This window comes from Lissotriton helveticus, chromosome 11, assembly GCF_964261635.1.
Source record: "Lissotriton helveticus chromosome 11, aLisHel1.1, whole genome shotgun sequence".
NCBI lineage: Eukaryota > Metazoa > Chordata > Amphibia > Caudata > Salamandridae > Lissotriton > Lissotriton helveticus.
The window spans coordinates 596,595,361-596,623,028 of record NC_136072.1 but is presented as its reverse complement, the minus strand read 5'-3'; the positions used below and the strand labels follow the sequence as shown (position 1 = coordinate 596,623,028).

The 27,668-nt window shown below is 46.3% G+C and overlaps 1 protein-coding gene across 2 annotated transcripts in view; it reads right to left on the bottom strand.

Moving 5' to 3' along the window:
* Positions 1 to 27,668, bottom strand: part of RASA2 (RAS p21 protein activator 2) — a 555,017-nt gene that overhangs the window by 30,124 nt on the left and 497,225 nt on the right. For both annotated transcript variants that reach the window (XM_078666395.1, XM_078666396.1), the window contains one exon: positions 3,500 to 3,603. In XM_078666395.1, the coding sequence (XP_078522521.1) occupies positions 3,500 to 3,603 (104 nt within the window). The remainder of the gene's footprint in view (positions 1 to 3,499; positions 3,604 to 27,668) is intronic.

Sequence of the window (27,668 nt, the reverse complement as noted above, 5' to 3'; positions counted from 1 at the left end):
CTGGGTGAGGAGCTATCACCCATGGAAACTAAAACCACCTGCCCTGGAGCACCAGCACCTGCCAGGTTACAAGACCAGTGTACCCTGTGAGGAAGTGGATAGTGTTGGATGGAGTGAGATCTTTTGGGGAGCCCTAATAAGAGAGCTCCTAGTGTGAGGTGAGGAGAAGGCTGTGCACCAATCCGGCCATTGCCCTGTGCAGGAGTGATTCGGCGACCCAAGTATACCATGAGAGGTCCGCCGTGGACTGAACCGTGCATGGAGTGCCATGCGTGGAGCGCCAAGCCCGTACCACCTTGTTGCAGTGACCACGTATGCCAGTGGGGCCCACTGCAGAAGTGACTATGCCAACAAAGTGCCAATACTTGTGTGAGCCTTAGGGGCAGCGTCGTATGCCAGGAGAGATCACAGTGGGATTGGTCATTGCACAGGAGAAGTCTACGCCTTCCCAGGAAGTACCGCAACAACCCCGTATGCCAGGAGGGATTGCAGTACTTAGATTGGCCAAGTTCGGGACGTCGCTCAGGAAGATTTCAGCTGGAGTCGAAATTGTGCATCACAACCATTCCCATGACCTCCAGAGGATGCCAAGAAGACTTCGCTCCATTGCTGGGATTCGGTCGGGAACATGAAAATCAACCCCTTGCCCCCATGTGGGAAACTGAATTTACTGCGCCAAGTGAAGCTGGGAGCACAACCAATTGCCGTTGAGGCTGGCGGTGCTAATCAGTAGAGAGCCTGCGCCTGCCACGTGTACCTCGAGAAGCCAGACTCCTCCGAAAAGGAACAGGGTATGCTAGTGCCCGCATTCGGGGGAACCCACTGAAACAGTGAACGCATCTTTGCTGCTGGAGTGGGTAAGACTTGCAACTTGCCTGGCGGGGTCCGGGGAAAATGCTGCTGAAGGTGCTGTGGAATCATAGACACTTTAGACTATTTCCTAAGAGTCAAAGGGGACGCTTGAGTAAGGCCTACTAGTGAGCATTCCCTGGATGCTGCCACCAGTGTATGAGGAATAACCCGAACACGTTGCAAGGAAGAGGGTGGGACAGGGGTTTGCCAGATAAACACTAGAGCTCAGACTTCAATTGGTTTGTGTTGTTGCTTACGAGTGTCATTATTTCTTTGAATGTGTAGTGCAGGCGACTCATGAGTTACTGGTAGCTCTCCAGCAACCTTTCAGTTGCTCTCTTTTGTGCATTTCAGTCTTCTAAATTAGAACTTTTTGCTTGGTTAAATTAACGTATGTATGAAAAGAAATGTGTATTCAAAGATAAAACCATGTATTTTCAGATATCAGATGCTGATGTTTGGGGAAAAATAGAAGTATTTTCCAAAATACATTTAAAAGTGATTTTTTAATGAGAAATCATATGTGGAGTCTTATTACTAATATGAATACTTTTGTGCCAGGGGCACTGCAGCTGTGACTGGCATGCATTACCTACGTATAGGCATTTCAAATTGCCAAAGCCTTTTTTACATCACTGTTAGTAACTCTTCTGATGCACTGAGATGATCAAAGCTGGTAAATCTTGGAAACTGTCATTACTTAGTGCATGTTGAGTTATGAGTCGTGTTCATTAACCTTTATCTGCACTACCTTCCTCTCCCACTACCCCCAAGGGAGCCTGTGACTGCACATCCACAGTTACCACTGAGAGTGAAGTGTAGAAGGGTTACTTGGCTCAGCTGCTCAGGATCCATAGTTGGTTGGACCCTGGGATATCAGGAGTAAAAGGCCTCAACCTCCACAGTTGGGCCCAGTAGCCCTTGCATGGCCCACTGAAAGAAGTTCTGACTCCCTGAATTTGCTGCAAAAGTAATCTGTTTCAAATATGCTTGCCAGAGTAATGAACCAGAATCAAATTGCCTCTGTGTTGGAATAAACATGTGTCTTAAGTGAAAAATAAACCCTGAAATGTATCAATTTCCTACTGAAGGGATCATTCAACATAGGGACCCAGAGTAAATCAGGCACATTGATCTGTTCTTTTCAGCCACAATCTGTTAATTCCCATTCATATGTCAAATAATATTTCCTTACATAGATATTATGTATTTTTGCCATGTCCCATTTTGTGTCTATTTCTATATCTGTAGAGAAGACCCACCACAAGTATTTACTCAACCATATTTTCTGTTCCTTTTCTTTATAAAGTTCTGCCTCTATTATTTTCATGGTGTTGACCTGCTTTATGCTCTGGTGGATGTTTTGGTGGATCTTCTTGTCCCCATTTATCCCTCCTCTTTGCATGTCTCTTAACTGGAGTTTTTTCGGCTGTATGCCCAGAAGCTTCTGTAGTACACAGGGATTTCTTAACCATTCTACATCTCTCCTACTACTCAGCAGTACCACTCTTCTGCAATTTCTTCTGTAGTCACTCATGTCCTGGAACACAGTCGCTGTCAGTATTCTCTGCAAATATTAACATGGAGTCAGCCATGTTCCCCTTTGACACAACACTTGGCTATACTTATGATGAACACATAGGCTCCTCATTTCTAATTGGATTAGTTTTATATTTTTTTTTACAGCCCCAGGGAGATGAAGGCTGCATAAATGCATAATTATGATGAACACTTAGCTTCTTCACTTCTAATTGGATTAGTTTTACATTTTTTTTACAGCCACAGGGAGATAAAAGCTGCATAAATGCCAGACCCAAAGGTGACCACATGTTATAAACAAGGAACCTGCTTTAGATTCTGAGGGGGGACCAGAGCAAGAAACAGCACTGACCCTTGGTTAAAATACAAAATCAATCAATAAAAGCACAAAAATGCATGTATCTCGTGTTATTAGTTTCAAAAGACGTCCTCTCAACAGGATGTCATAGGAAATCTTTCTAGATGCTCCAGCCAGAGGAATGGACCTCAAAAACGAGTGGACAGAAGAATAATATTTTATTAACTGGTGAAGCAGATGCAAGCGAAGGAAAGGCAAAACCTAACATCTAAAGCTACACCCAAATAGTGCATCTTGCAATGTTATCCACTCAACTATACGATACCCTACAATCTCCCTCAAGAGGCATCAAGTCCTGAATATATGGCAAAGACTTGTGTAAGCTGAAAACAAATATAAGATGGTCCTAGGTGCTGATGGCCTACTTTGCAGGACAAACCAATGATCTGCTCAGTGCATGCCATCGGTTATTAGCACCACAGTTTCTGAAAAGAATATGGTGAATTTTACCATCTATTTTGACATACACAATGTTGAGCCTATGCTGTCCTTCTGTAACTGTTAAATTAACTCAGTTACACCATGTAGGGCACGTAGTTTTAATAGTGTTGTCTTTGTTGTGACCCTAAGTTAGAAGTGTTTTCATGTTGTGCCTGATGTCCACTAAATTGTGATTATCTTGTTATACGAGTCAGTCCTTGACAATGTGATGGGTGAAGTGTTGGAGATAGGCACAAATCTAAAAATATTTAGTGGGCTGTTCTGTAGGAGAAACATTTTCAGAAAGGAACTGAACTGGCGTTTTCTTACCTTCCATCTTCTGAAGTTTAGGCATGCTGAAGAAAAAGAGGGAGTAGATTCTTTCAGTTTCACGGTCCCCGTCAATATTTAACTGAATATTTGCTGGAACACCACTGCAAAAATATATAATCAATGTATGTTTAACACTGTTGGGACAGCATGCACAGCAGTGTTTCTAGAACATTTGGCAATGGAAGAAAACCACAAATAATAAACAAACTAAACTATTGTACTCAAACTACAACATAAAGCAATAATGTCGAAATTTACTGAAAAATGTCTCATTCTTTTTCATGAAAATGAAGATGGTAAAAGTAGACCACAAAAAATAAAACAGCATTTACAATGCTATAGGTCTCGCAGCATTAAAGTTTGAGCTATTGGCATTGTAAATGACAATGTGTTGCATTAATTTGTTAGCAAACTCTGAATTGGTGTATAAAGATGATTTGCAAACTGTCAAATGTTGCTGAATAGTAAGCAACGTTGTAAATAATATTTTTGCAAGTCATCCTTGGGTACCAGAGTACTTTACTTGAGGCAGAGGTATTATCTTTAGACTACGGGTGCCGATGCGTGTTTTCCCACTAGTGTCCTTCCATGTCTGGTGCTCTGCAGCAGTTTCAAGAAGTTATTGGAGTTTCTTGTTGCTCAAATGGCTGTATTTTCTGATATTTATAAGTTTCCCTAGTCTTCATTGCATGATTTTCGCTCGCAAGAAAGTGATGTGCTTGCTGGAAACACTGTAACGGTCTTTCATCTGTGAGACCAACAGAACAATCTGCCTCAATTTCTGAATGTCATCATCGTCATCGATTCCAAATAAGGAACCCAAAGAAAAGAGATTTTTGATGATCCTACTGATGAAAGTTTGAAATCCTAGTCCATATGTTCCTTGTAACATACATACACCAACTACAAAAGCCACTTTTAAAAAATCTACTTTAAATAAGTGTCAGACTTGCAAAGATAACTTTCTACTTAAGTAGGTCACTTAAAAAGTAGACATTGATTTGGATAAAATTCCAATACATTGAGGTTTTTTGTTTACGGTTTGTTTTAACTCTTTGCTTTTCCCTAATCCATAAAATAATGGATGTGCATTGCTATGTATAGTAATCCAGTGGGTGAGTGGAGATTGTTGAAAAACGTCAAGGGTAAACATTTATGGGCTGTACAATATTAATTGATTAGGTTGACCATTTCTAAAGAAGCTAGGATTTATACCCAAGGCTGGCCGGGAGGGGGTGGGGGGGGGGGGGGAGGTTGTGGGGGGGGGCGAGGGCAATTGTAATGGGACGCTTGGGTCCAACCTTTGGAGTCTGAAACATTTTCCTGAAATGGGGTGGGGTCATAGGAGAGTTGTGGAAAGCAGTCTGAAAGTCAACTTATAGATTTATTTTTCTAAAAAAAAAAGTCTGCCACAAAAAATTGGCAACAAGAAGAAACGTGACAATAAATGTGTCACTGCTTAATTGGTTGCAGGGGTTGAATTTTTTTTAAATACTTATGGGTTCAAGGCACCTGCTGTAGAGATCTTAGTGTGCCCACTAAATCTCAGGGAATAATAACATTATTAAGATAATTATGGTGATTAATGTATATGCTTTTTTTCTAAACACAGTTTTGACTCCAAGTAGCATAGACGGTTAAGGTATCTTCTGCAAAGCACATAATCCAGCATGCAAAAGACAGGTTCCTATTTTATGTAGATGGGTAAATTGGCTACTGCTTTTAACAAAGAGATCCTTTTATTACTTGCAATTCCTAAACTACAATCCTTATAATCTAGCACAGTGAGTTATGTAGCACTATGGGTGACTCTTATACCATGTAACCTTCATTCACGGCCACTGGAATTATGCGATTTTGCAGCTGCTGCATTTTCTGCATAATTATACATTTCTCACATTTTCTACATAACCAATCATATGCTGTATAATGTGCAGATTTCAACAACACATTATTTCTAGCTCAAGCAGATAAAAAATTACTAAAACTGCAGTGATGTGCTGTCACTCAATGGAAGGCGTTTTGCAAGGGTTCATTGGTGACCTTTCTGTTGCTTATGTCTGTATTTGAGAGTCAAAGCGGAACTAATGAGGTGAAACCTTTGCCCAGATAGTGTTAAAATACGTACAAATTACAAAATAATGAGGTAATTTTAGCCCTAAATGTGCTGCATTACGAGGATTAATCTGCTTTTTCTTGCTGAATAATTTAGTCTACCTGCCGCATAATTTGGTCCGCCCGACGCATAATTCTAGTGGCACTGCCATCACTGTCTTATGCAGCACATCCTCTACATTGATTTACACACTTGTATCATTTTTGTCAATATATATTTGTGTGCATGTGATGTAAAGCGCTCTGACACGCTATATTGGACGGACCAGCGCTATAAAAGAATTACAACCAAAAGAATTATTGCACTCAAATAGTTATTCTTGTAAATACTCGTACAGACAGATAGATAGACCCGACATCCCAATGCATTCAAGTCTCTTTTACATAGGTTTGAACATAGTCAAAACCTTAAGTACTTGTGAGGTGATGATAAGCTGTGTGCCCGTCTCTCTCACATCTGGGTGATAGTCTTGCAGTAGCTCCCAGCCAGGATGCCACTCGAACAAAACGAAGGCTGATGGTCATTTAAATCAGACATTTGTCTTTGGCCCAGCTTGAGAAGCAATAACAAAGCCACCTCACCGTCTTCACGTTGTTGCTCAGAACGGAAAGCTTACAACGTGCAGGCACTGCTGAAAGTGTCCCGTGTGGGAAAAGTACATAATGAAAAATTCCCATTTTCCACGGTGGGCCAACTTCTTGCGCTGGAAAGGGCGGGGCCCCGTCCACTGTGAAAATAGTGGGCTGGTGCCTTGTTCCGATATTTATATCATTTTTAGCAAAATACCTGAAACAGTAATTATTAGTAGTATTAAAAACGACAACAGAATTAAAGCAGCTACAGTTTCAACATTATGACTAATCTACTTGTATAGGCACAGTTTACACCTTGGAGGGGGTGTGGGGGGGGGGGGGGGGGGGGGGTAAGCTTCTTCCGAGGAATTAACATAGTAGACCAAATATTAAATCGGCCAGGAAACACACCCATTATTAGTAACATGTTTGATACGATAAGCGCATTTCTTTCCTGGCTTTTTCATTGTTTCCACTTTGCGTGATGTTGGTGACTAAAGAAGGTTCGCATAGAAATCTATATCATACATTCATTCCCCTCACTGAGCATTTAAATAGCATTTCCTTGGTCCACTTGAAAGAAAAGTGCAAGCATCCTCATTCAGTCGCTTTCATGATGCATGTAAATGACTTTGCAGTGAAAAGCAGTTTCCGGAGAAGCAAGGAAATGTATACTAACACGCAAACACCGTTACAGTCTTAAATACTGATTTGTAATTTAAGCGCACACTGTGTATGTTAAAAACGTCCTATCTATACATGCTAACATTTTCACGAGTTCTATATTACAACAAACACATGGTTCTTATTTTTTGCGTGGACAGAGCAACCATTGTCCCAACACTGGAGAAGTGTAAGCTAAACTAGAAGACACAGAGAAGAACAGTTTGGATTCTTCCATTCGGCTAAATGAAAGACATGCAACGGTCCGCATTTCACAATGAAAGGTAAAGTAGTAATTAGCAGCGTTTTAGGGACCACCATACCTCGGCCAGCATTAAAAGAAAACATGCTCTCAAAGTACGGGGGTTTCCCGACCTTCTACCAACCCACCCATCGGGGGACTTACTTCCTGTCTGGCGATGAACTGTCTTTAGAAATGCGATTTCTGTACCTTACTTCAGTTTCCAAATACCATCACAAGACGTGAACGAAACCGAAACCTGCCGTGGGGCGGGACTTCCGTCTTCGGAATGGCCAGAGAAGCAGTGCTGGTGACGTGGGGCTCCCATGCCCGAGGGAGAGCCCCGCGGAGGCTGCAGAAGTCCGGAGTGGCGGTAAGTGGGGCTTAGTTGTAGGGGGGTGGGGTGGTGCGCTTGTGTGTGTGTGCGCGTGTGTGTATGTGTGCGGCGGGGGAGGGGGTCTCTGTATGTGTGTGTGCGGGTGTGTAGGTGCGCTCGTGCGTGTGTCTGTGTGTGCGCATGCTTGCAGGGGGAGGTGTGGCTGTGTGTTACGGCTTTCCAGGAGACAGGAGCTGGCCACAGCGAGCGCGTTCTCGTGCGCGTGGCCCGCACAAATCGCCTTTGACGAGGAAATGCGCGTGGCCAGGTGCTGTCTCCTGGAAAGCTGCGTCGCTCACAATAGGTCTCTGGCGAGACCGCGCTTTCGCGCAGTTAACGTCACAAGACTTAAAATGGGTATGTTAAAAGCAAGTTTTCATGTCACAAAATCTCCAAACTGACGCAAATTTGTAGCGAAGAAGCCAAAAAGTACACGGTCGTAAGCTGTGCCAACCTTGGCAACACTTTGCATCTGCAAATGAGTGCTTGGTTCTACCATTGCATCTCAATGGAAGTCAAAAGGTCCTGCTGGCCGATGAAGCCTGAGCTCGCGGGTCTTACCTCCCCCCACACCCCCCACTGCGAGCTATCTTTGAAATACAACATTGCCTATCACTCCTACATCATTTACCCCATATTCCAGAATGCCGATCTTTCAAAAGAAGATTTTGATAATGTGATACTGTTGTGTCTGCTCATGGGTGGTGTTTTCGGGCGCGTGCGGCTCCGGTGGGAAAAGAGTACTGGCAGGATCCTGCAGGCAGACCGGTGTCAGCGGGTTGCTGCAGGCCTTCAGGGAATGCTTTTGCTGGGTTCTCGGACTTGACACCATTCTTGGGGGTAGTCGGGTTGCACAGCTACTTACACATAGCCTGAGAGCTACCAGAAGCTCACAAGCTACTTGTTGGAGAAGCCTGGGATATAGGAACCTTGGTAAGCTGTGATCAATAATGAACTGACAAGAGCATTGTCATAAGAAAATTGACAAAAGCAGCTAAACCAAAATGTTATGAATGGACACACGGTTTGTCTCTTCTTGCATCTTTACAGAGATTTTCCTTTGGTAGTCAAGAATGGGATATTCATTTTGAATCTATCCGGAAGAAATTTTCAGATCTTTGCGAGGATTAATCCCTACCAGCCATAATGATCTTTTCTGAAGCATAACATTAACCTTTTCATAGCATTTCCCATCCATTGATAGACTAGTTTAGAGCAGAGGTTTTTACCTTTTTGACTTCTGTGGATCTCCACTTAACCATTACTGGAAGCAGAGCACCACCACTGAATCCTTATTGGAATCAGTGAACCCCCACGGAGTCATTACGGGAAGCTGGGGGGACCCCAGCCACCGCATTTGTGATGATGTGAACCACAAAACAATACACACAAATACACAAAAATACAGAAACATGTATTTATCAAACATCTACACAAAAAATGAAATCTCTTATTTCATTCACAAGTAAACAAACAAATAATGAAAATTGTAATGGAGCTTTTCTAAATTAAACTGAGGTCACTAATCGTTCATACTATATGCTGTTTGATGCATTTGCACTGTCCCAATTAATCAATCTGAGGATAACTTAATTTTTAGCCTTCAATTTCAAATTCTTTCAGAAGGTGAACATTTTCAAATTTGCTACTTTATTTTTATACACGGAGTAGGTTTCATAGACCCCCCAGGGTTCCCGGACCACAGTTTAACAACCACTAGTTTTGAGTGTCATCAATGCTGTGTCCAGTCAAGTCTTCAAGGCACTGACTCAGTTAATATACTATCTTTCCTTTCATTAGGATTACTTAATCAGCAAATTGTGAGGCAGTTCCATTGTGTTGATGTATATAAAGATTACATGCAGCAAGCACAGCGTTTATGTTATATCTGGATAGTACTTTTATTTTCACCCCAAAAATATATACATTTAAAAACACTCTAGTCTATGGGGCTGCAGCCGAATTCAGTGGTATTGGTCCCACATTTTAGATGAAGTGGATTCGCACCTAGATACACAGCTTCCACGCTTTCCGGCCTAAATCCTTCTAGGCTTACCCAATGCACTTATGTATCCGGCTAAGTCGCGCAAAGGGCGCCTTATTGCTATTGCCCTAAGAGCGGCTACCCAGAACATACTTGCACACTGGCGTTCCCCTCAGTCTCCCCCACACTCCGGATGGCTGCAGAGACTTTGGACGGTGTTGGGGATGGAAAAGATGTCTCTCACTCTGGAGGATAGGATTTCAGAGTTCCCCGAACTATGGCGTCCTTTCCTAGCGCTGCTCACAACAGAATTAAGGGAATTGACGTGTCCTAGATATCTCTGACTCTTGCGCCTAGTGGATACACCGTTACCGCAGGCGAGCTTGGAGACCACGATGAATCATGAGATACTCTGTTCTTTCCCTCCCCCTTTCATTTCACTTCTCTCCCTCTTTCTCCTACTTGTATCCCATTTGGTGGACGAGGGGTGGGATTGTTGGGCTTTTTCAGTTGTTTGCTTCTTGCAGCGCCGGTTGCACCGGCTTCACCAGACCCGCTCCATGCAGATTCAACAATATCACAGCTACCTAGGACACTTGTTATCTGTATTAAGATAAGTTTGGGAGCTGGGGGTCATGCTCTTTGTTGTGTCATCTGTCTTGAAAACCAATAAAAGATTTTAATCATAAAAACACTAGTCTTTCAGTGGCTAAACGCTCACTGTAGATAAGGGAACAGAGAAGACAGTGCCATGACTAATTCTTTACCTGACCAGTCACAATATCATCTTCATTTTTGTGGAATGTGCCATCTTAACACATAACGGCTAATGTCCTTAATCATTCACTGATTTTAATACCCCCACTTATTTATTTTATCCCAATCCCTCACATACCCTTTTAATTTAAGCACCGGCATTTAAGCTGAAACCATTTATTTTCATCCCAAATATATTTAGGTGAGGGTTATAAGCCTTAAAACTATGCTGTATTTTAACCTTGATGATTTCTTGTAATACAACTCTGATATACTGGAAGTCTGTAATGGGTGAGCGGCTGATATCGCCACCAATAGCCAGGTACATTTCAGAAGCTTCAGAAACCCCAACAATGATGTGTTTTCACTCAGGGAAAGCAGCAGAATCAGTATTGATTTACAGACCTATTTTTCTAGGATTGGAAGCTACTGCCTGTAGGTTACACTAAAATCTTTGACTAGGTCTTCCCTTGTGAGATAGATCACCAGGATGACAACCTTAGACTGCAGTTTACAGATACAAAATTGCAACAGGTGCATTAATTTCCCATTGCCTAAACATATTAAGTTAGTTACCGTTGGTAAACTCATATCTGTTAAAGACTCTAACCAGCCGCAGATTCCTTACCTTAGAATATTCCCCAGGTGTCACACTGGCTCTGGAAACTTTCCGAGCAGTACCACTGTGTGCCGGTAGGTGGCATTGATTGGCTCTGCAATGGCTGCACCGTAGTGACATGTTCAGTGCCTATATAGAAGCCACCAGAGGGTGCTGATTCGTAACTTTTTGCAACATTTGTGTCTGAAGCACACAGCCACGAAGGAAGCTGATGTCTCAGAGTGCAGACACTAAGGATCTCATTAGGGTCATGCTATATGGAGAATTCGGTTTGCAAAGTCGGGAAGATCAGATAAGGAATCAGCGGCTAGACAGTCTCTACCAGATAAGGCATTATGAAAGGCAAGTAACTTGTTCATCTGACAGAGATTTTTAGCCACAGATTCCTTACTTTAGAATAGAGACCTAAGCAATACCTCTCTGGAGGCAGGTCTGCCAAACATTTTAATAAGGAAGTCCTGGTCCTGGCATCCTTTAGGAGGAACTCCGGGCTTTCAATTAACTGGAAGAAGTCGGTCCTGTTTGTCTTAAAGGGGGAACCCCCAGTACCTCCTAGAAACTGTCCCATACGGGTTAGTGCTGAGGGGTTTAAATACCTTGGAATTTTCGTGTCCCTAGAATCCTCCGTCAGACATTCTCAAAATCTTCTTCCCCCTCTTAGGCGGCTTCGGAGTGACGTTTCCAACTGGAAGAGGCTTCCTCTTTCGCTGCTGGGCAGAGCTGCCCTCTTTAAAATGATGGCTCTCCCACGTTTTCTCTACGCCCTACAAAATACCTTGGATGTAGTCCCGTCAAGTTACTTCTGTGAAATTGAGGGCCTACAGTGTGACTTGTTGTGGGAGGGTAGGCCGCGAATTGCACTACATAAACTGACCCTCTCTTGGTATGATGGAGGCATATCTCTCCCGGATATCAAGAGGTATTATTGGGCAGCCCACCGGGCAGCTATTAACCACTGCACCTATGCCATGGATAAATGGCTTCTTCCGGGCAACAATGACAACAGAGCCTTATATTCTCGCCCGAGCAAGATACTGTTATTGGGTCCCACTAAACACTCTACGCATATTTGGCATGTGGCCACGGGCTCCTTAGGCTGGAAAAATAGATTGACTATGGCAACCCCATTATGGGATTCCGAACAGCTTGGTAATTTATGGAAGACGAAGGGCTTTGATAGGTGGGAACTCATTGGCATCTCCATAGTTGGAGATATCTGGGGGGAAGGGAAGATCAAATCGTTCGAGGAACTGCAGAAAGAATATAAACTCGTACACTCAGAGTACTTTCGGTATGGACAAATACGGCATTCTCTCCGCTCGGCCTTGCCTGGTGGGGCAGAACCCTCAGGCTTCCCCTCTGGAGGATAGAATATTAGATGGGCACCTTCCTGATTAAACGAATTCTTTAATCTACAGAAAACTAATCAATCACAGGTCTGACTCCCTTCAAGCCTTATGAGATAAGTGGGTGCAGGATGGCTTAGAGCTGGATGAGGAAGTCTGGCAGTCAGCTGTGTCCTCACCTTGGGAGGTTGCAATTCCAGCTCGTCTCCGACTGGTGCAACTTAAGATTTTACACAGAATTTACCTTACGGGACCCAGAATGGTGCACATGGGGCTTTCAGACGCTGGACTTTGTAAAAGGCAGTGTGGTCTGGTTGGTACTTTCATGCACATTATTTGGGAGTGTGAGCGGGTAACCGCCTATTGGAGTAACATACATAACATCATACATGAAGTACTTTGAGTCTCCCTGTCTCCCGAGGCAAGGAGGTGTTTGCTTAACATATGGGAACCCACTGATTTAAAAACTTCGCAGACATAAAGGGTCACTCTATGCTATATGATTGCCAAGCAAAATATTTCCCAGTTGTGGGGAGCAGAGCAGCCCTCTTCAGTGGAGGGGTGGGAAAGCGATTTGTATTGGTCTATGTTTAGGGAAAAGACCACATATCTGGCTCGGGGGCGCCCTCGGAAGTGGTCATTGGTGTGGGGGCCCTGAAACAGTTACAGCGGAGAGATTTGTACACCGCCCAGGATTGCCATACCAGAGGATTCCCCCTCCCCGTGAGGTTCCAATGTAACTACGTTTTGCATCTCCTGTATCCCACGATGTATGCTCAGCTGCTGTGATTGACCCTCTGTAATGTATGCTATTGCTGATGTTTGTGTTAATAAAAAGAAATATATATTAAAAAAAATAAGGAAGTCCTGGAGGACCGAAAAGGGAGAATGCCCATCAAAACAGACAGACTGTCCAGGCAGTAGTGATTGGTGAATGTGTGCAGAGATGCTGACGTCACTGCCTGACAGATGGCCTGGACAGGGACTTTGTTAGCCAATGCAGTGGTTGCAGGTTTTTGACTCTGGTGGAATGAGCATGCAAGCCCTCAGGGGGTTGCTTCTTGTCCAGTTTGTATCAGATTTTAATGCAGACTATGATCCTTCTTGAGATGGACCTTTTCTGCACTTCTCCGGCGAACCCACTGAAGAGCTAATCGTTCACCCGGCGTTCCATAATATGATCAATGTAGAATGATAGTGCTCTTTTTGGGTCCAAGCGATGGAGTCTCTCCTCCTCTTTGGAAAGGTGAGCCAGAGCAAAGAAGGTCGGCAGTGTGATGGTCTAACCAACATGGAAGGGTGTCACCCACTTTCGGCAGGATAGAGGCATGTGTTCTCAGAACCAGTTTGTCTGGAAAGAATGGGGTAATGGAGGATACACTGATACAGAAGGTGCCTGCGGTTCACTATCCCTCCTGGCCGATGTAATGGCCACTAGAAAGGCAGTTTTTATGGTCAGAAGACGAAAAGGGCAGTTGTGAACAGGCTCAAAGGGCAAGCACATCAAGAACATCAATGCCAGATTAATTTCCCAATGGGGAATTATGAAGGGTTTTGAATGGAACATATGTTGTAGTCCTTTTAGGAAATGAGTCACAATGGAAGACTTAAACAGGGAGGGCTGCTCCGGCAACTGCCAAGATTGCCGATATAGTCAAAAGAACAAATAACAATATCAATGACAGAGTTGAAGAAAGGTGATCAACATGTTTGGTAGAGCACCAAGCCACAAATTTCCCCCAAAAGCAGGCGTTTACCGTCTTGGTTGACGGATACCAGATTGCCAAAATTACATCTCAGACATTTGCAGGAAGGTCAAAAATTTTCAACCAAGAAGGAATGTCCCCACGAACAATGGACAATACAAAAGGGTCCACATCCAATGTGAATTTCCTAGAAAAAACCTATTGTTTTCGCAGACAGCACGCCAACAAATGGGCGGGAAAGGCAAAGGTACAAGGTTTAGGCGTTATGTTTCTCGAATTCACATTTTGTGTTTTTAATATAACATGAAAATTGGGTTTTTTTAAAAATTGTATGACATGTTTTTAAACATTGTATGATGTGAAATTGTTTTTGTATTGGAATAAATTGTAACAGAGTTTTAGAAAACGCATAGTGTGAGAATCATCTATCCCTTTCTTATTCACTGTATTTTGTGATTGATGTTTGCACGTTGGTCTCTTTTAAGTATCAGTACTAGTGCCAACACCTTGCAGCTTAAATGTGAATTCGAGAAACATAACGCCTAAACCTTGTACCTTTGCCTTTCCCGCCCATTTGTTGGCGTGCTGTCTGCGAAAACAATAGGTTTTTTCTAGGAAATTCATATTGGATGTGGACACTTTTGTATTGTCCATTGTTCGTGGGGACATTCCTTCTTGATTTATTAACTTTCCCGCCAGTCCCCAATAAGTCTGTGTGGGGTCCTCCTTTCTTTTATAACAAAAATTTTCAACTGCACCAATCAATCTCCATGCATGAAGGTGGAGTGTGTACAGGTTCAGGTGCAGGACCCTGCACTGCTGCTGCTAAAGTCGATCCTTCCAAAGGTACAGCCTGACCGGAGTACGAATATGCAGAGTATGCATCTGTTCTTGGCATGTAGGGCTGCTGACATTCATATCTGTGCATAGATCGCCGCCTAGTGTTGGGTCCGGATGATTGCACATTGTTGTCCTGGAAGCGTCTTCGAAGTATCACAAGATAGGTGGCTCCTCCCCTGGACATCCTGGGCATCCTCTCCATCCTCAGATTGTTTTTTGCCATTGTGGCAGAGATGGAGTGTAGTACAGTAAGTGATGACCAGTAATTCCGAGTGCTGCAGCCGCTACAGGCGCCGGGGAGGAGGGCGGGCGATATGAATGTCAGCAGCCCTACATGCCAAGAACAGATGCATACTGGTAAGTAGCATATTCGGTTCGAGGCATGTGGGCTGGTGAATTCATATCTGTGCATAGAATACATAGCAGTCCCTCCATTAGCGGCGGCTGCCTGTGCCAGCTGCAGCAGTCAAAGTGTTTTTAGAACAGCCTGTCCTACAGCTGCCTGCTGTTTGGAATGCACATCTACGCAGTAGTGTTTGGTAAATGTGTGTATGCTAGACCATGTGGCTGCTTTACAGATTTCCTCTAAGGGAATGTTTCCCAGGAAAGCCATGGATGCCCCTAACTTTCGTGTTGAGTGGGCTCTTGGGGGAATTGTTAATGTGCGCTTAGCCTTTTGATAGCAAATTTGTATGCACTTAACGATCCATCTGGCTATACCTGCTTTTGAAATGGGGTTGCCTTTGTGTTGTGGTAAAAAGGCAACAAACAGTGGTTTTGTTTTCCTGAAATCTTTTGTTCTATCTATGTAGTACATGAGAGCTCTTTTGACATCTAGTGTGTGGAGCATTCTTTCTGCCACTGAATCTGGATTCTGGAAGAACACTGGTAGTTCTATAGTTTGATTCATATGGAACTGTGAAACCACCTTAGGCAGAAACTTAGGGTTAGTGCGTAGCACGACCCTGTTGGAGTGAGCCTGTAGGAATGGCTCTTGGATAGTTATTGCTTGAAGTTCACTAACTCGTCGTAGCGATGTGATTGCTATTAGGAAAGCCACTTTCCACGTTAAGAATTGTATCTCGCATGAGTGGAGAGGCTCAAAAGGGGGACCCATCAGTCTGGTAAGGACCACATTTAGGTTCCACACAGGTGCTGGTGGGTGTCTGGGAGGAATAACTCGTTTGAGTCCTTCCAGAAAGGCTTTGATGGCAGGCACTCTGAAAAGTGAGAGATGCCTCCCGTTTTGGAGATAAGCTGCTATTGCGGATAAATATATACGTATGGAAGCGTAGGCCAGATTGCATTTGTATAGATGTAATAGATAACAGATGATGTTGTGAGTAGATGCATCTAGCGGAGTAATGTCATTATTAGCACAATAAATGACGAAACGCTTCCATTTGGCCGCATAACATGCTCTAGTTGTGGGCCTCCTTGCCTCCTTTATGATATCCATACAGTCGGGAGGCAGGTTGAGGTAGCCAAATTCTAAGACGTCAGGAGCCAGATCGCCAGGTTGAGCTGTTGCGGATCTGGATGCTGAATGTCGCCATGGTTCTGCGTCAAGAGTCTGGGTGTGAGTCGCAGCCTCTGATGCGATACCACGGAGAGTTCTAGAAACGTAGTGTACCATGGTTGGCGTGCCCACGTTGGAGCAACCAGGATGAGAGTCATCGAGTGTTGCCTTAGTTTGCGTGCCACTAGCGGTATTAGCGGTGCTGGGGGAAAAGCGTACGCAAATATGCCTGATCAGTTCATCCATATCGCATTTCCCTGCGACTGTGGGAACCTGGCGGCAAAGCTTTGGCATTTGGCGTTTTCCCTTGTGGCGAATAGGTCTATCTCTGGATGACCCCACTGCTGGAAGTACGGGTGGAGTACAGATGGATGTATCTCCCACTCGTGTATTTGTTGGCTGTGCCTGCTGAGCAGGTCCGCCATCTGATTGTCCTTGCCTGGGAGGTGTTCTGCCATGAGGAAGATGTTTCTCTGAATGGCCCACTTCCACATGGTCTGAGCTAGATGAGACAACTGTGGGGAGTGTGTAACTCCTTGCTTCTGTATGTAGTACATGGCAGTCATGTTGTCCGTCCGGATCAACACTACTTTGTTGCACAAATGAACTTTGAATGCTTTCATTGCCATGAAGATTGCCATCATTTCCAGAAGGTTGATGTGCATCTTTTTCTGCTGTATTGCCCATAGTCCCTGCACTGTGTAGTGGAGTACGTGAGCTCCCCATCCCAGGAGGGATGCGTCCTTTGTCAGTATTATCTGTGGTACAGGCTCTTGGAACGGTCGGCCCTTGCAAAGGTTTTGTGGGTTCCACCAATGCAGTGAGCTGTATGCGCGACCGGTCACCAACACTAGGTCTTTCAATTGTCCGTGAGCCTGGTTCCACTGCCGTGCTAAGCACTCCTGAAGCAGACGCATGTGTAGTCTCGCGTGCGGGACTATGAAGATGCAGGAGGCCATCATGCCTATCAACTGCATGAACACTCGTGCTGGAAGCGAGTGTTGTGGTCTGAATTTCTGTATCAGCAATTGAATGCTGTTGATCCTCACTGAATTTGGCTGTGCTTTGGCTGCCAGAGTGTCTATTGTTGCGCCCAAGTACTGCCGTACATGGGCGGGCTGAAGGTGTGACTTTGGATAATTTAGTGAAAAACCCAGATTGTGAAGTAGGTGTGAATGGTGTGGGACATGTGGAGGGCACATTGCTGGGCTGACTTTGCTTGGATAAGCCAGTCGTCCAGATAAGGGTAGACGTGGATATTTTGTCTCCGTAGGTGTGCAGCCACTGTCGCTAGGCACTTGGTAAACACCCTGGGTGCTGTTGTTACTCCGAAAGGGAGTACTTTGAACTGATAATGTTGATCCTGAATGGTAAATCTGAGATATTTTCTGTGTGACGGGTGTACTGGTATATGGAAATATGCATCCTTTAGATCTAGTGTTGCGAGGAAATCTCCCTGACTGAGTAACGGTAGAACCTGCTGTAACCTGAGCATGTGAAAATGTTCTGACAGGATATACTGGTTTAGGGGCCTGAGGTCCAGTATGGGTCTGAGGGAGCCGTCCTTTTAGTACACCCCTGTACCTTTTTGTTCCACAGGCACGAGCTCTATGGCTCCTTTTTGCAGCATGCTTACTACCTCTTCCTGTAATAACTGTATATGCTCTGCGGACATAGGACGGTGTCTTGGGGGTATGTTGGGTGGAGTGGAGGTTAACTCCAGACAATAACCGTACTGGATAAGCTGCCTCACCCACCTGTCTGTGGTGATGGTTTTCCAGACTGGCAGGAACTGTTGAAGTCTCCCCCCGACCGGTGTTATATGGTCGGGGGCAGTGACAAGACGTCACTGTTTGTTGGTGGCGGAGGATCGGGAGTTGTTGTTTCCATGACCCCTTCCCTTGGTGCTGTTCCCACGATAGCCACCCCTATTGTTCTTGGTGTAGGTGGTTTGATGGCATCGCCATCGTCCATAAAAACACCATCCGCATTATGTCCAGTTCCGACGACAACCTCACAACCGCCGAACACCTTCACTTCCAGATTCACACCGACCCTAAAACCACACTAAGAGGCACCCTCATCTATAGACCACCCGGACCCCGCACACAATTCAGCGAAGACATCACTGACTTCATTAGCCCTCACGCCCTCCCCTCCGAGGACTACATTCTACTGGGAGACCTCAACTTCCACCTGGAAAAGAACAACGACAGCAACACCACCCCCCTTCTGGACAACCTCGCCAATCTCGGACTCAAACAACTTGTTGACACCCCCACCCACTATGCCGGCCACACGCTCGACCCAATCTTCACCTCCAGCAAGCACATCTCCTTTAATCACACCACAGCTCTCCATTGGACGGACCACAGCTGCGTTCACTTCAACTACAAAAAGACCACGACCCACAACTACCCACAACCAATTCCCCGGAGAAACTGGAACAAAATTACCACCGACCAGCTCTTCACATCGCTTCACCAAAACCCTCCCGCAAAATCATCGGACCCAAACCAAGCAGCCTCCAACCTCACACAATGGATCACCCATAGTGCTGACGAATTAGCACCCTTGAAAAACCATCAAATCAAACAAGGCAGCAAAAAAGCCCCCTGGTTTAATGATAACCTTAAGAAATCCAAGAAGATCTGTCGCACCCTCGAGAAAGCCTGGCGAAAAAACCCAACCTCTGACAACCTGGCCACCTTCAAGAACGCCACCCGCAAACACCACCAACTGATCCGATCCACCAAGAAATCAGCATTCAAGGATCGACTCGACAACAACGCCCACAACAGCAAGGAACTATTCAACATCGTCAAAGAGTTTACCAACCCCACCGCCGGCACCAACGACATCACTCCCTCCCAAGACCTCTGCGACTCTCTAGCCTCGTTCTTCCACAACAAAATCGCTGACATACATAACAGCTTTGGAGACCAGCCCACCCCACCCACCTCCGAACTAAAACCTCCTTCCAACAACCTTTGTGCCTGGAACCCAATCACCACCGAAGACACCATCCGCCTGATGAACACCATCCACTCAGGATCACCAACCGACCCATGTCCCCACCACATTTTCAACAAAGCACACTCCATTATCGCACCCCATCTCCGAGACGTCATCAACTGCTCCCTCAACTCCGCTACCTTCCCGGAAAGCTGGAAACATGCCGAACTCAGCGCCCTCTTGAAGAAACCCACAGCAGACCCCACTGAACTTAAGAACTACCGCCCCATTTCGCTCCTCCCATTCCCTGCCAAAGTCATTGAGAAAGCCGTCAACAGTCAACTCGCCGCCTTCCTCGAATCCAACAAATCCCTCGACCCTTCACAGTCCGGCTTCCGAGCCAAACACAGCACCGAGACTGCCCTCATCGCAGCAACAGACGACATTCGAACTCTCCTGGACAACGGAGAAACAGCTGCCCTCATCCTACTTGACCTCTCCGCAGCCTTCGACACAGTCTGTCAAAGCACCCTTATACAACGCCTCAGCAACATCGGAATACAAGCAAAAGCATTGAACTGGATCATCTCGTTCCTCGCCGGAAGAACCCAGAGTCCGCCTCCCCCCTTTTAGATCAGAAGCCACCGAAGTCATCTGCGGCGTACCACAAGGATCTTCACTCAGCCCCACCCTCTTCAACGTATACATGAGTCCCCTCGCATCAATCGCGCGCCAACACAACCTCAACATTATCTCCTACGCAGATGACACCCAGCTGATCCTCTCCCTCACCAAAGACCCAAACACCGCCAAAACCAACCTACACGAAGGGATGAAAGAAGTAGCCGAGTGGATGAAGAACAGCTGTTTAAAACTGAACTCGGACAAAACCGAAGTCCTCATCTTAGGATCATCCCCCTCCGCCTGGGACGACTCATGGTGGCCACCGGCCCTGGGAACCGCACCCATGCCAACGGACCACGCACGTAACCTGGGCTTCATCATGGACTCCTCCCTCTCGATGACCAGACAAGTCAACGCTGTCTCATCATCATGCTTCAACATCCTACGTATGCTCAAAAAAATCTTCCGTTGGATCCCCACCGAAACAAGAAAGACGGTCACCCATGCACTGGTTACAAGCCGTCTGGACTATGGAAACACCCTTTACGCCGGAACCACAGCCAAACTACAGAGAAAACTCCAACGCATCCAAAACGCCTCAGCCAGACTCATCCTAGACATCCCCCGCCAAGCTCACATTTCCGGTCACCTGAAAGACCTCCACTGGCTCCCCGTCAACAAGAGAATAACGTTCCGCCTCCTCACCCACGCACACAAAGCCCTCTACGACCTAGGACCCGAATACCTCAACACGCGCCTGTCCTTTTACACCCCCACCCGCCAACTACGATCGTCCAATCAAGCCCTCGCCGCAATCCCACGCATCCAAAGATCCACCATGGGGGGAAGATCCTTCTCCTACTTAGCGGCCAAGACCTGGAATTCTCTCCCCACCCACCTCCGCCTTACACAGAACCACCTCTCCTTCAGAAAACAACTTAAAACTTGGATATTCGATAAGTAAAGTTCCCCCCCTCCCTCAAGCGCCTTGAGACCCTCTGGGTGAGTAGTGCGCTATACAAATTTAAACTTGACTTGACTTGTTTGCGTGCCTCCTTTACTATATTGTGTCTGCTGGGACACCTGGCCTCTGGAAGCTCCTCTATTGCTGGAGCGACGAAAAGAACCACCCCTGAACTGCTGGGACTGTAGAGCCCCCATAGACTTCGCAGTCTCTATGTCTTTTTTTATTTTTTCCAAGGTGGTGTCCACTTCTGGGCCAAATAAGTAATCAGGGTTAACTGGCTGGTTGAGTATGGGGTTTGCATCTCAGGCTTGAAGCCGGAGATTCTCAGCCAGGCGTGTCTACGTAACATAACGCTTGTATTAATCGCCCTGGCTGCAGTGTCTGCTGCGTCTAGTGCACACTTAATAGATGCGTTTGAAATAAGTTTTCCTTCCTGAACTAGCATTTCTGCCGCCTCCTTGTACTCATCTGGCAAGTGTTGTAACAGGGTTTCAAGCGTATCATAATGAGCCCTGTCATATCTGGCTAAGAGTGCCTGTGTGTTGGAGATTCGCCAGACATTGGCCGCTTGAGCTGCCACCCTTTTCCCTGAGGCTTCTAGCACTTTTGATTCCTTGTCATGGGGAGGAGCATCACCCGTGGTTTGCGAGTTTGCTCTTTTACGAGCATTGGAAACAACTAGCGAGTCCAATGGCAACTGTCCCTTGATATAGGTAGGGTCCCCAGGTGCTGGTTTGTATTTCTTTTCAATCCTGGGGTTTACCACTCTGACCCTTGTGGTCTCCTTAAAGATGTCCCCAGCGTGTTTCAGGACACCTTTTAGCATGGGTAGCGTTTTGACAGTTTTTTCTGAGGCTGAGAAGGTGTCAAATAAAAAGTCCACTTCAATAGGGTCAGCATGGAGTTGGACATCATGATTTTTTGCTGCCCTCTCAATAAGTGCGTTGAACGCAGCCGTGTCTTCTGTAGGTGATGGTTTAACAGCATAGACATTGCTGTCAGGGGCACTTTGTGGCTCCCCTGGGTCAACAGCGTCTGTCCACTGGTCAGTGTTGTCTTCTGGATCAGTGTCGACAGGATAACTGTATTCCTCATCGTAAGCATCCCCTACATCCACATCTGAATGTGTGGGTGAAAAAGGAGCAAAGTCATGTCCATATGTTTGCAGAGGTTCAGAAAGAAGAGGTGATGTTGCTGAATCTCTTTTTTTCTTTAATGGAATTTTATATGACTCCATTGGCTGTTCTGGGACGATCTTTCGCTTGTGAATGGAAAGTCTCCCAGTTTCGGCGTCGATGAATTGCCTCGGTTGGTCTTCCTGGAGAGGCTGTTGATACTTCGTGGCCTCTTCAGTAGTTGTAGGCTTCTGCCCCCCATGGACACCTTCTTGGCCGCTTCAATGGCCGTGTGTGGGGCGAACGCCTTATGTGTCACTGGCGGCGGCAGTATAAACTTTATCGGTGCCGATGCTTTCGGAGTTTTACCGACTGTCTTTGGGGGCGGAGCGGGCTTCGGTCCGACAGCTATAGCCTTTTCCTGAATGCGCTGCAGCGAGTCCGACACTTGCTTGGAGAAAGAGGCGGATGGTTGTGTCGACTCGATGGGAACTTTAGAGCCACTGTGTGTTTTGTGCTCAAGGTCCTTGCTGACTTTTGCTTTGTCGAGTCGACGCTTAGGATCGGTAGCGTCCTGCGCTTCGAGTCCTTCATTTGTGTTTACGGTCTTCGGCACCGACTTCTTTGGGTCGATGTCCTTGACCGGTTTCTTCGGTGCCCCGGATTTCGGCTCGACACCCTTTAGCGACCTCTCTGGGTCGATAGCACCTTTTTGTTTCGTCGGAGCCGACGGTCCGGAAGCCTTCAATCCGACCAAAGTAACTTTTACTTTCGGTTTCGATTTAGTATCTGGTGCTTTCGGTTTTGTGGCCATCGATGTTTCTGGTTTCGATTTTAATCGGTCAACCGATGGCTCCTTAGTAATGTCTGTAGCCGGGCCTTGAAGCGAGGCTGTAGAACTATGCGTTTGATCTTGGGTAAGGCCTTGTGGCGATCCCTCGACCTGAGCCTTATTGAGTGTTAGTGTCAGCCCCCATACCAGCGGGCGGGCCTTGCTCCTCGCTGGAGCTATCTTCTCCGACCCCAAAGGCCTCATCGTCGTCTCCTACCTCGTCGACGATGTCGTCAGTTTCAACCATCTCCTCATTTTCTGCGTCATAACTGGAGTCAACCTCCGACGCAGGATCCGACTGGATCTCATAAGCTTCCTGCTCGACCCCTTCATCGTCCTCAGCATCGAAGATGTTCACCGGGTCAGGCGCTGTGTGCTGGGCTTCCTTCCGCGCTGCGCGTCGAAGGCAAAGTGTTTTCTTGGACCGGAACCGAGAACAAGCCATACAGCTGGCTTCATCGTGATCCGGAGACAGGCACTTGTTGCACACCGGGTGGACGTCGATGTGAGGATACTTGGAGTTACAAATGGGACATCTCTTGAATGGACTCCGTTCCATTTTCGTTCGTCGATAAGGCCTTTGGCGTCGACCGGGCCTTTGGAGCTGAATAGCCACGCAGCTTGTTCACGATGTCCGTCTGGAAATCGAGCTGGAACGAGTACTCTGCACCGATCTCAAAGACAATACCGACGATACCTATAGGCCTTTTGGACAAAAATAAAGTTTTCTATCGATTCCGAACTTGAGTTAACAAATATACATCCGAACCCAATGGCGGAAAAAACACAATCTGAGGATGGAGAGGATGCCCATGCGCACTGTAGTCCAAGGGAGGAGCCACCTATCTCGTGATACTTCGAAGACTCCTCCAGGACAACAATGTGCAATCATAAGGACCCAACACTAGGCGGCGATCTATGAACAGATATGAATTCAGCAGCCCACATGCCTCAAACCCACTGGTTTTACTCAAGACTTGGGATCCCATACTCTCCATGCCCAATCTGGTGCCACAAGAATGACTTGGGCCAGGTCATTCTTGATCTTCTTGAGAACTCTAGCCAGGAGTGGTATTGGTGTAAATGCATACAGGAGCCCTGAGAAAACGGACTCAGAGCGGGAACCATCCTGTTAACTCCAGCAAGCTTTTGATACCAGTTGGGCTGCTCTCAACTTCAGGTTCATATTGAACCGAGAGAGCTCAGGAGATCGGAGTGATCTTATAGCCACTCATCCCAGATGGGCGCCCCCAACCCAGGAGTGACACTACAGTCAGTTCGAGGTGGGGAAGGGAGAGGGGGTCTGTCACTGACCCAAACGCGGTTCATCATCAACCACAGCAGATACTTTGCAGTTTCCTCCGATATCTGCACCAGGTTGGAGAGACTACCTTGATACTGTACCCAACTGAAATAACCGGTCCCACTACACAGCCTGCATATGCCAGGGGGTATGTGTCACCAGAAAAATGCATAATGCCATGAGGCCCAACAACCTCAGGTCAGTCTCACTGAATTCCAGGATAGAGATGAAGCATCCGTATCATAGCCTAAATATCCTGGACTCACAACTCAGGAGGACAGGCCCGAAACTGCAATGTATCCAGAACAGCCCTGTTGAAAGGAGCGTCTGAGAGGGAGTCAGGTGTGGCTTCAGCATGTTGATAGTGAACCCCAGCCAGTGCAGAAGGTTCGCCATAGTCTGGTGGTGGGAAACGACTAAATGGTGTGAGCCCGCCTTCAAAAGCCAGTTATTGAGGTAGAGGAAGACTGGCAACCCCTGAACCTCTGCAGATGTGCTGCAACCACCACCTTGGTGAAAACCAGAGAGACGATTGTGAGGCCAAAAAGGAGCACATGGAATTGCAAGTACTCGTGGCACAACTGTTAACCACAGGTAACGCCTGTGGGTAGGCAGGAGGGGTATAAGGAAGTAGGCATACAGCAAGTCCAGGACTACCATCCAGTCTCCAGGGAAACGGGGCCAACGTGAGCATTCTGAATTTTTCCTTCTTCAGAGGGCTCAGGTCTAAAACAGGATGGAGGCTTCCGTCCTTCTTTGGCACGAAAAAGTAACTGGAATAGCAACCATTACCTACTTCTGATGCTGGTACCCTCTCAATGGCTTCCTTGGCCAAAGCATCCTGCACTTCCTGACAGAGCAAGGACAGGTTCTGTTCCGTCAGCCGGTCTATGGATGGTGGTATGGACGGCTGGGTTTTAAAGAATGGGATGAAATAACTATTGAACAATTTACAGTAACCACTTAACTGATGTTATGGACTGCCAGCAGGGTAGGTGGCGTTGGATCCTGCCCCCAACTGGTTGCCAGTGATGGAAAGAGGTCAAACTAAAGTTGCTTTGAGATTGGGGTGACTGGGTTCACCTCTGGCTGTGTCTGAGGCTTGTGGGTGACGAAAAGGAATGGGGAGCCTATAGGCCTTGGTGGCTGGGTGGAAACGGAAGTGGCTGGTTGCCCCAACCGTGGCCACGAAGGGGCGAAAGGCAGAATGAGGTTGGCATTAGGCAATGGAGACACCCAGTGACCAGGCAACAACCAGACTGCCCTTGATGCGCTCTAGCATGGAATCGGTCTTATGGCTGAGGAGGAGGGTGTCACTGAATGTCATATCCAGAAGTAATGTCTGGACGTCCCCCGAAGAGCCTGTAGATCTCAGCCAGGCATGATGCCGGAGTGCCACTGATGGCACAATTGCTCTGCCTAGCAAGTCTTTCATATCCAGTCCACAGCGAAAGGCTACCTTTGCTGCATCCTGTCCATTATGGCTTGGGCTTCCACTGAGACATGGGTAGAATTCTTTTAACCAAATCCCAAACTATGTGGGTGTATCACATCAAGAGGCACGCAGTGTTCACCTACCTCAGTGCAAGGCTGGCATTAGAGAACATTCTCTTGCCAAAGGTATCCACCTTCTTGGGTTCCCTATTTAGCGGTGTGATAGGGAACGCACCAGGGTTAACATAGGAGGTGAAGGCCTGGACAACCCGACTGCCCAAGTGGTGAGGAAAGCGGGTCCCCAGGAGCGGCACAATGGCAGCAGGCACCTGTCTTTTGCACTTGAGCCCCTGTACAGGGCTTGGCCCATGCCCAAAGTAGGATATCTCGGACAGCTTCATTGAAAGGGAGGAGATGGTCTGTGGTAGCGATGCCCGGCTGAAGCACCTCTGTCAATACAGTCTTGACTGCCAAGGATGGCAGCATAAGATCCAGGACCTCAGCCACCCTCCTCAGCACCATGGCAAAGGAAGCCTCTTCCTCCATAGCCACACAAGGAGGAGAAACAGAGCCATAGTCTGGGGAGGTGTCCATACCAGTGGCATCTGCCAGTTCCTCATATCAGTTGTCTTCTGGTTCATCTAAAAGGTTGAGGCAACCATAAGGATCCTCAGATCCTCCACAATCATACTTCTCCTTAGGCCTGTCGAAAAAAGTAGGCCACGGCTCTGACGCTGACTCGAAAGATGGATTTTCACCTGATGATGGGGTTGGCGGCACAGGGAATGATGTTTCTGGATGGCCTTTCGCTCGGAGTCATTCAGAATCCACAATCCGATCCAAGGGGCCTGAGTAGGCCGATGGCAGACCTGCCGGTGGGAATCCAGAGGGCTGACCCACCCAAAGATTAAGTGTGTGGCCTGCAAAATTCTCAGAGTTGAATGGGGGTCGCTTAGTCTCTGAGAAACTCAGGGAGTCACGGAGTGGATGAAGAGACAGACTACATGGTAGAGCGAGGTCTAGAATAACGCCATTCCTTGTGCCTCATGCAATAACTAGGGCCGGTGCAGCTAAGTCAAAGAACGCTTTGACTCCTTGGACTTCTTAGATGCTTATTTTTTTATAGAACTTACCAGACTACTATAAGTGTGATAAGCACCTGGGACAGGGTCCACAAACAGGTCCAGGACCCTCTTCACGAGCGGGACCCTGAACATCGGCGAGGCGTCCGGCATCAGGTTACCAGGAGCTTCAGGGAGTGATCCCTCACCGCCTTGGGATTCATGGTGTGGCATTCCTCACAGGCCTTGGAGTGGCGGTCCTGCTCCAGGCACCAGAGACAAACCAGATGGGGGTTTGTCACAGACATAGGTATGTGACAGGAACGGTAAGGAATGGCAGCTACAAGTCTATCTGATATAGATATTTTATTAAGACTAGATGTGACCCACAGATCACATGACATTTCGGTAGTAGGTATATAAAGTCACCTTTCTGGGGTCAGAACATGAGACCAGTGTATGTTCCAGTCAGATCTGCACAACCGATATTTTATTTTGGTTTCCTTCTATCTATTGAGGCAATACAATGTTCTGTTTACACTTTCTCCAAGCATCTGCTGGATCTTCAGTATTTTCGCTCACAATGAAATTCATACTGCATTTTTAGTGGGAAATTAGTCTCAATATGAAAAAAAATGTTAAAAAGCTGAAAGAAACATGCAAATCACTACACATGATGTAGGACGAAGACAACAAATCACAACAAATCACACCCAAGCAAAAAACGTTTTAACATTTCAGTTTGTCGTCTAGGCAACAGATCCCATTACACCAAAAGTAACTTGGTGATAAAGATTCCTGGTGATGAAGAGGGGCATGGTGCCATCTCTACCTGCCAGATGTGACATGCATTGTACAATGAAGCATCAGTGTAGCCAGGCCAAACCAGTAAACAGAGCATCTCGTTCTGCTGCAAAGAATACCTGCTGATACTTTCCCTAAATTGTAGCAGTACTAATTGATATCTTCACTATAGCCTACGCGCAACATGTAGTCTAAATATCAGTAACAAGTTATATTTACCTTAGGGCACTAGTTAGAATTACTTGAGAGAACTGTAACTATAACTGATGAATTTCTATGGTTATGTGCATGTAAAATGTGAACATAACGATAATGTTCTTGTAATCTTTGTTT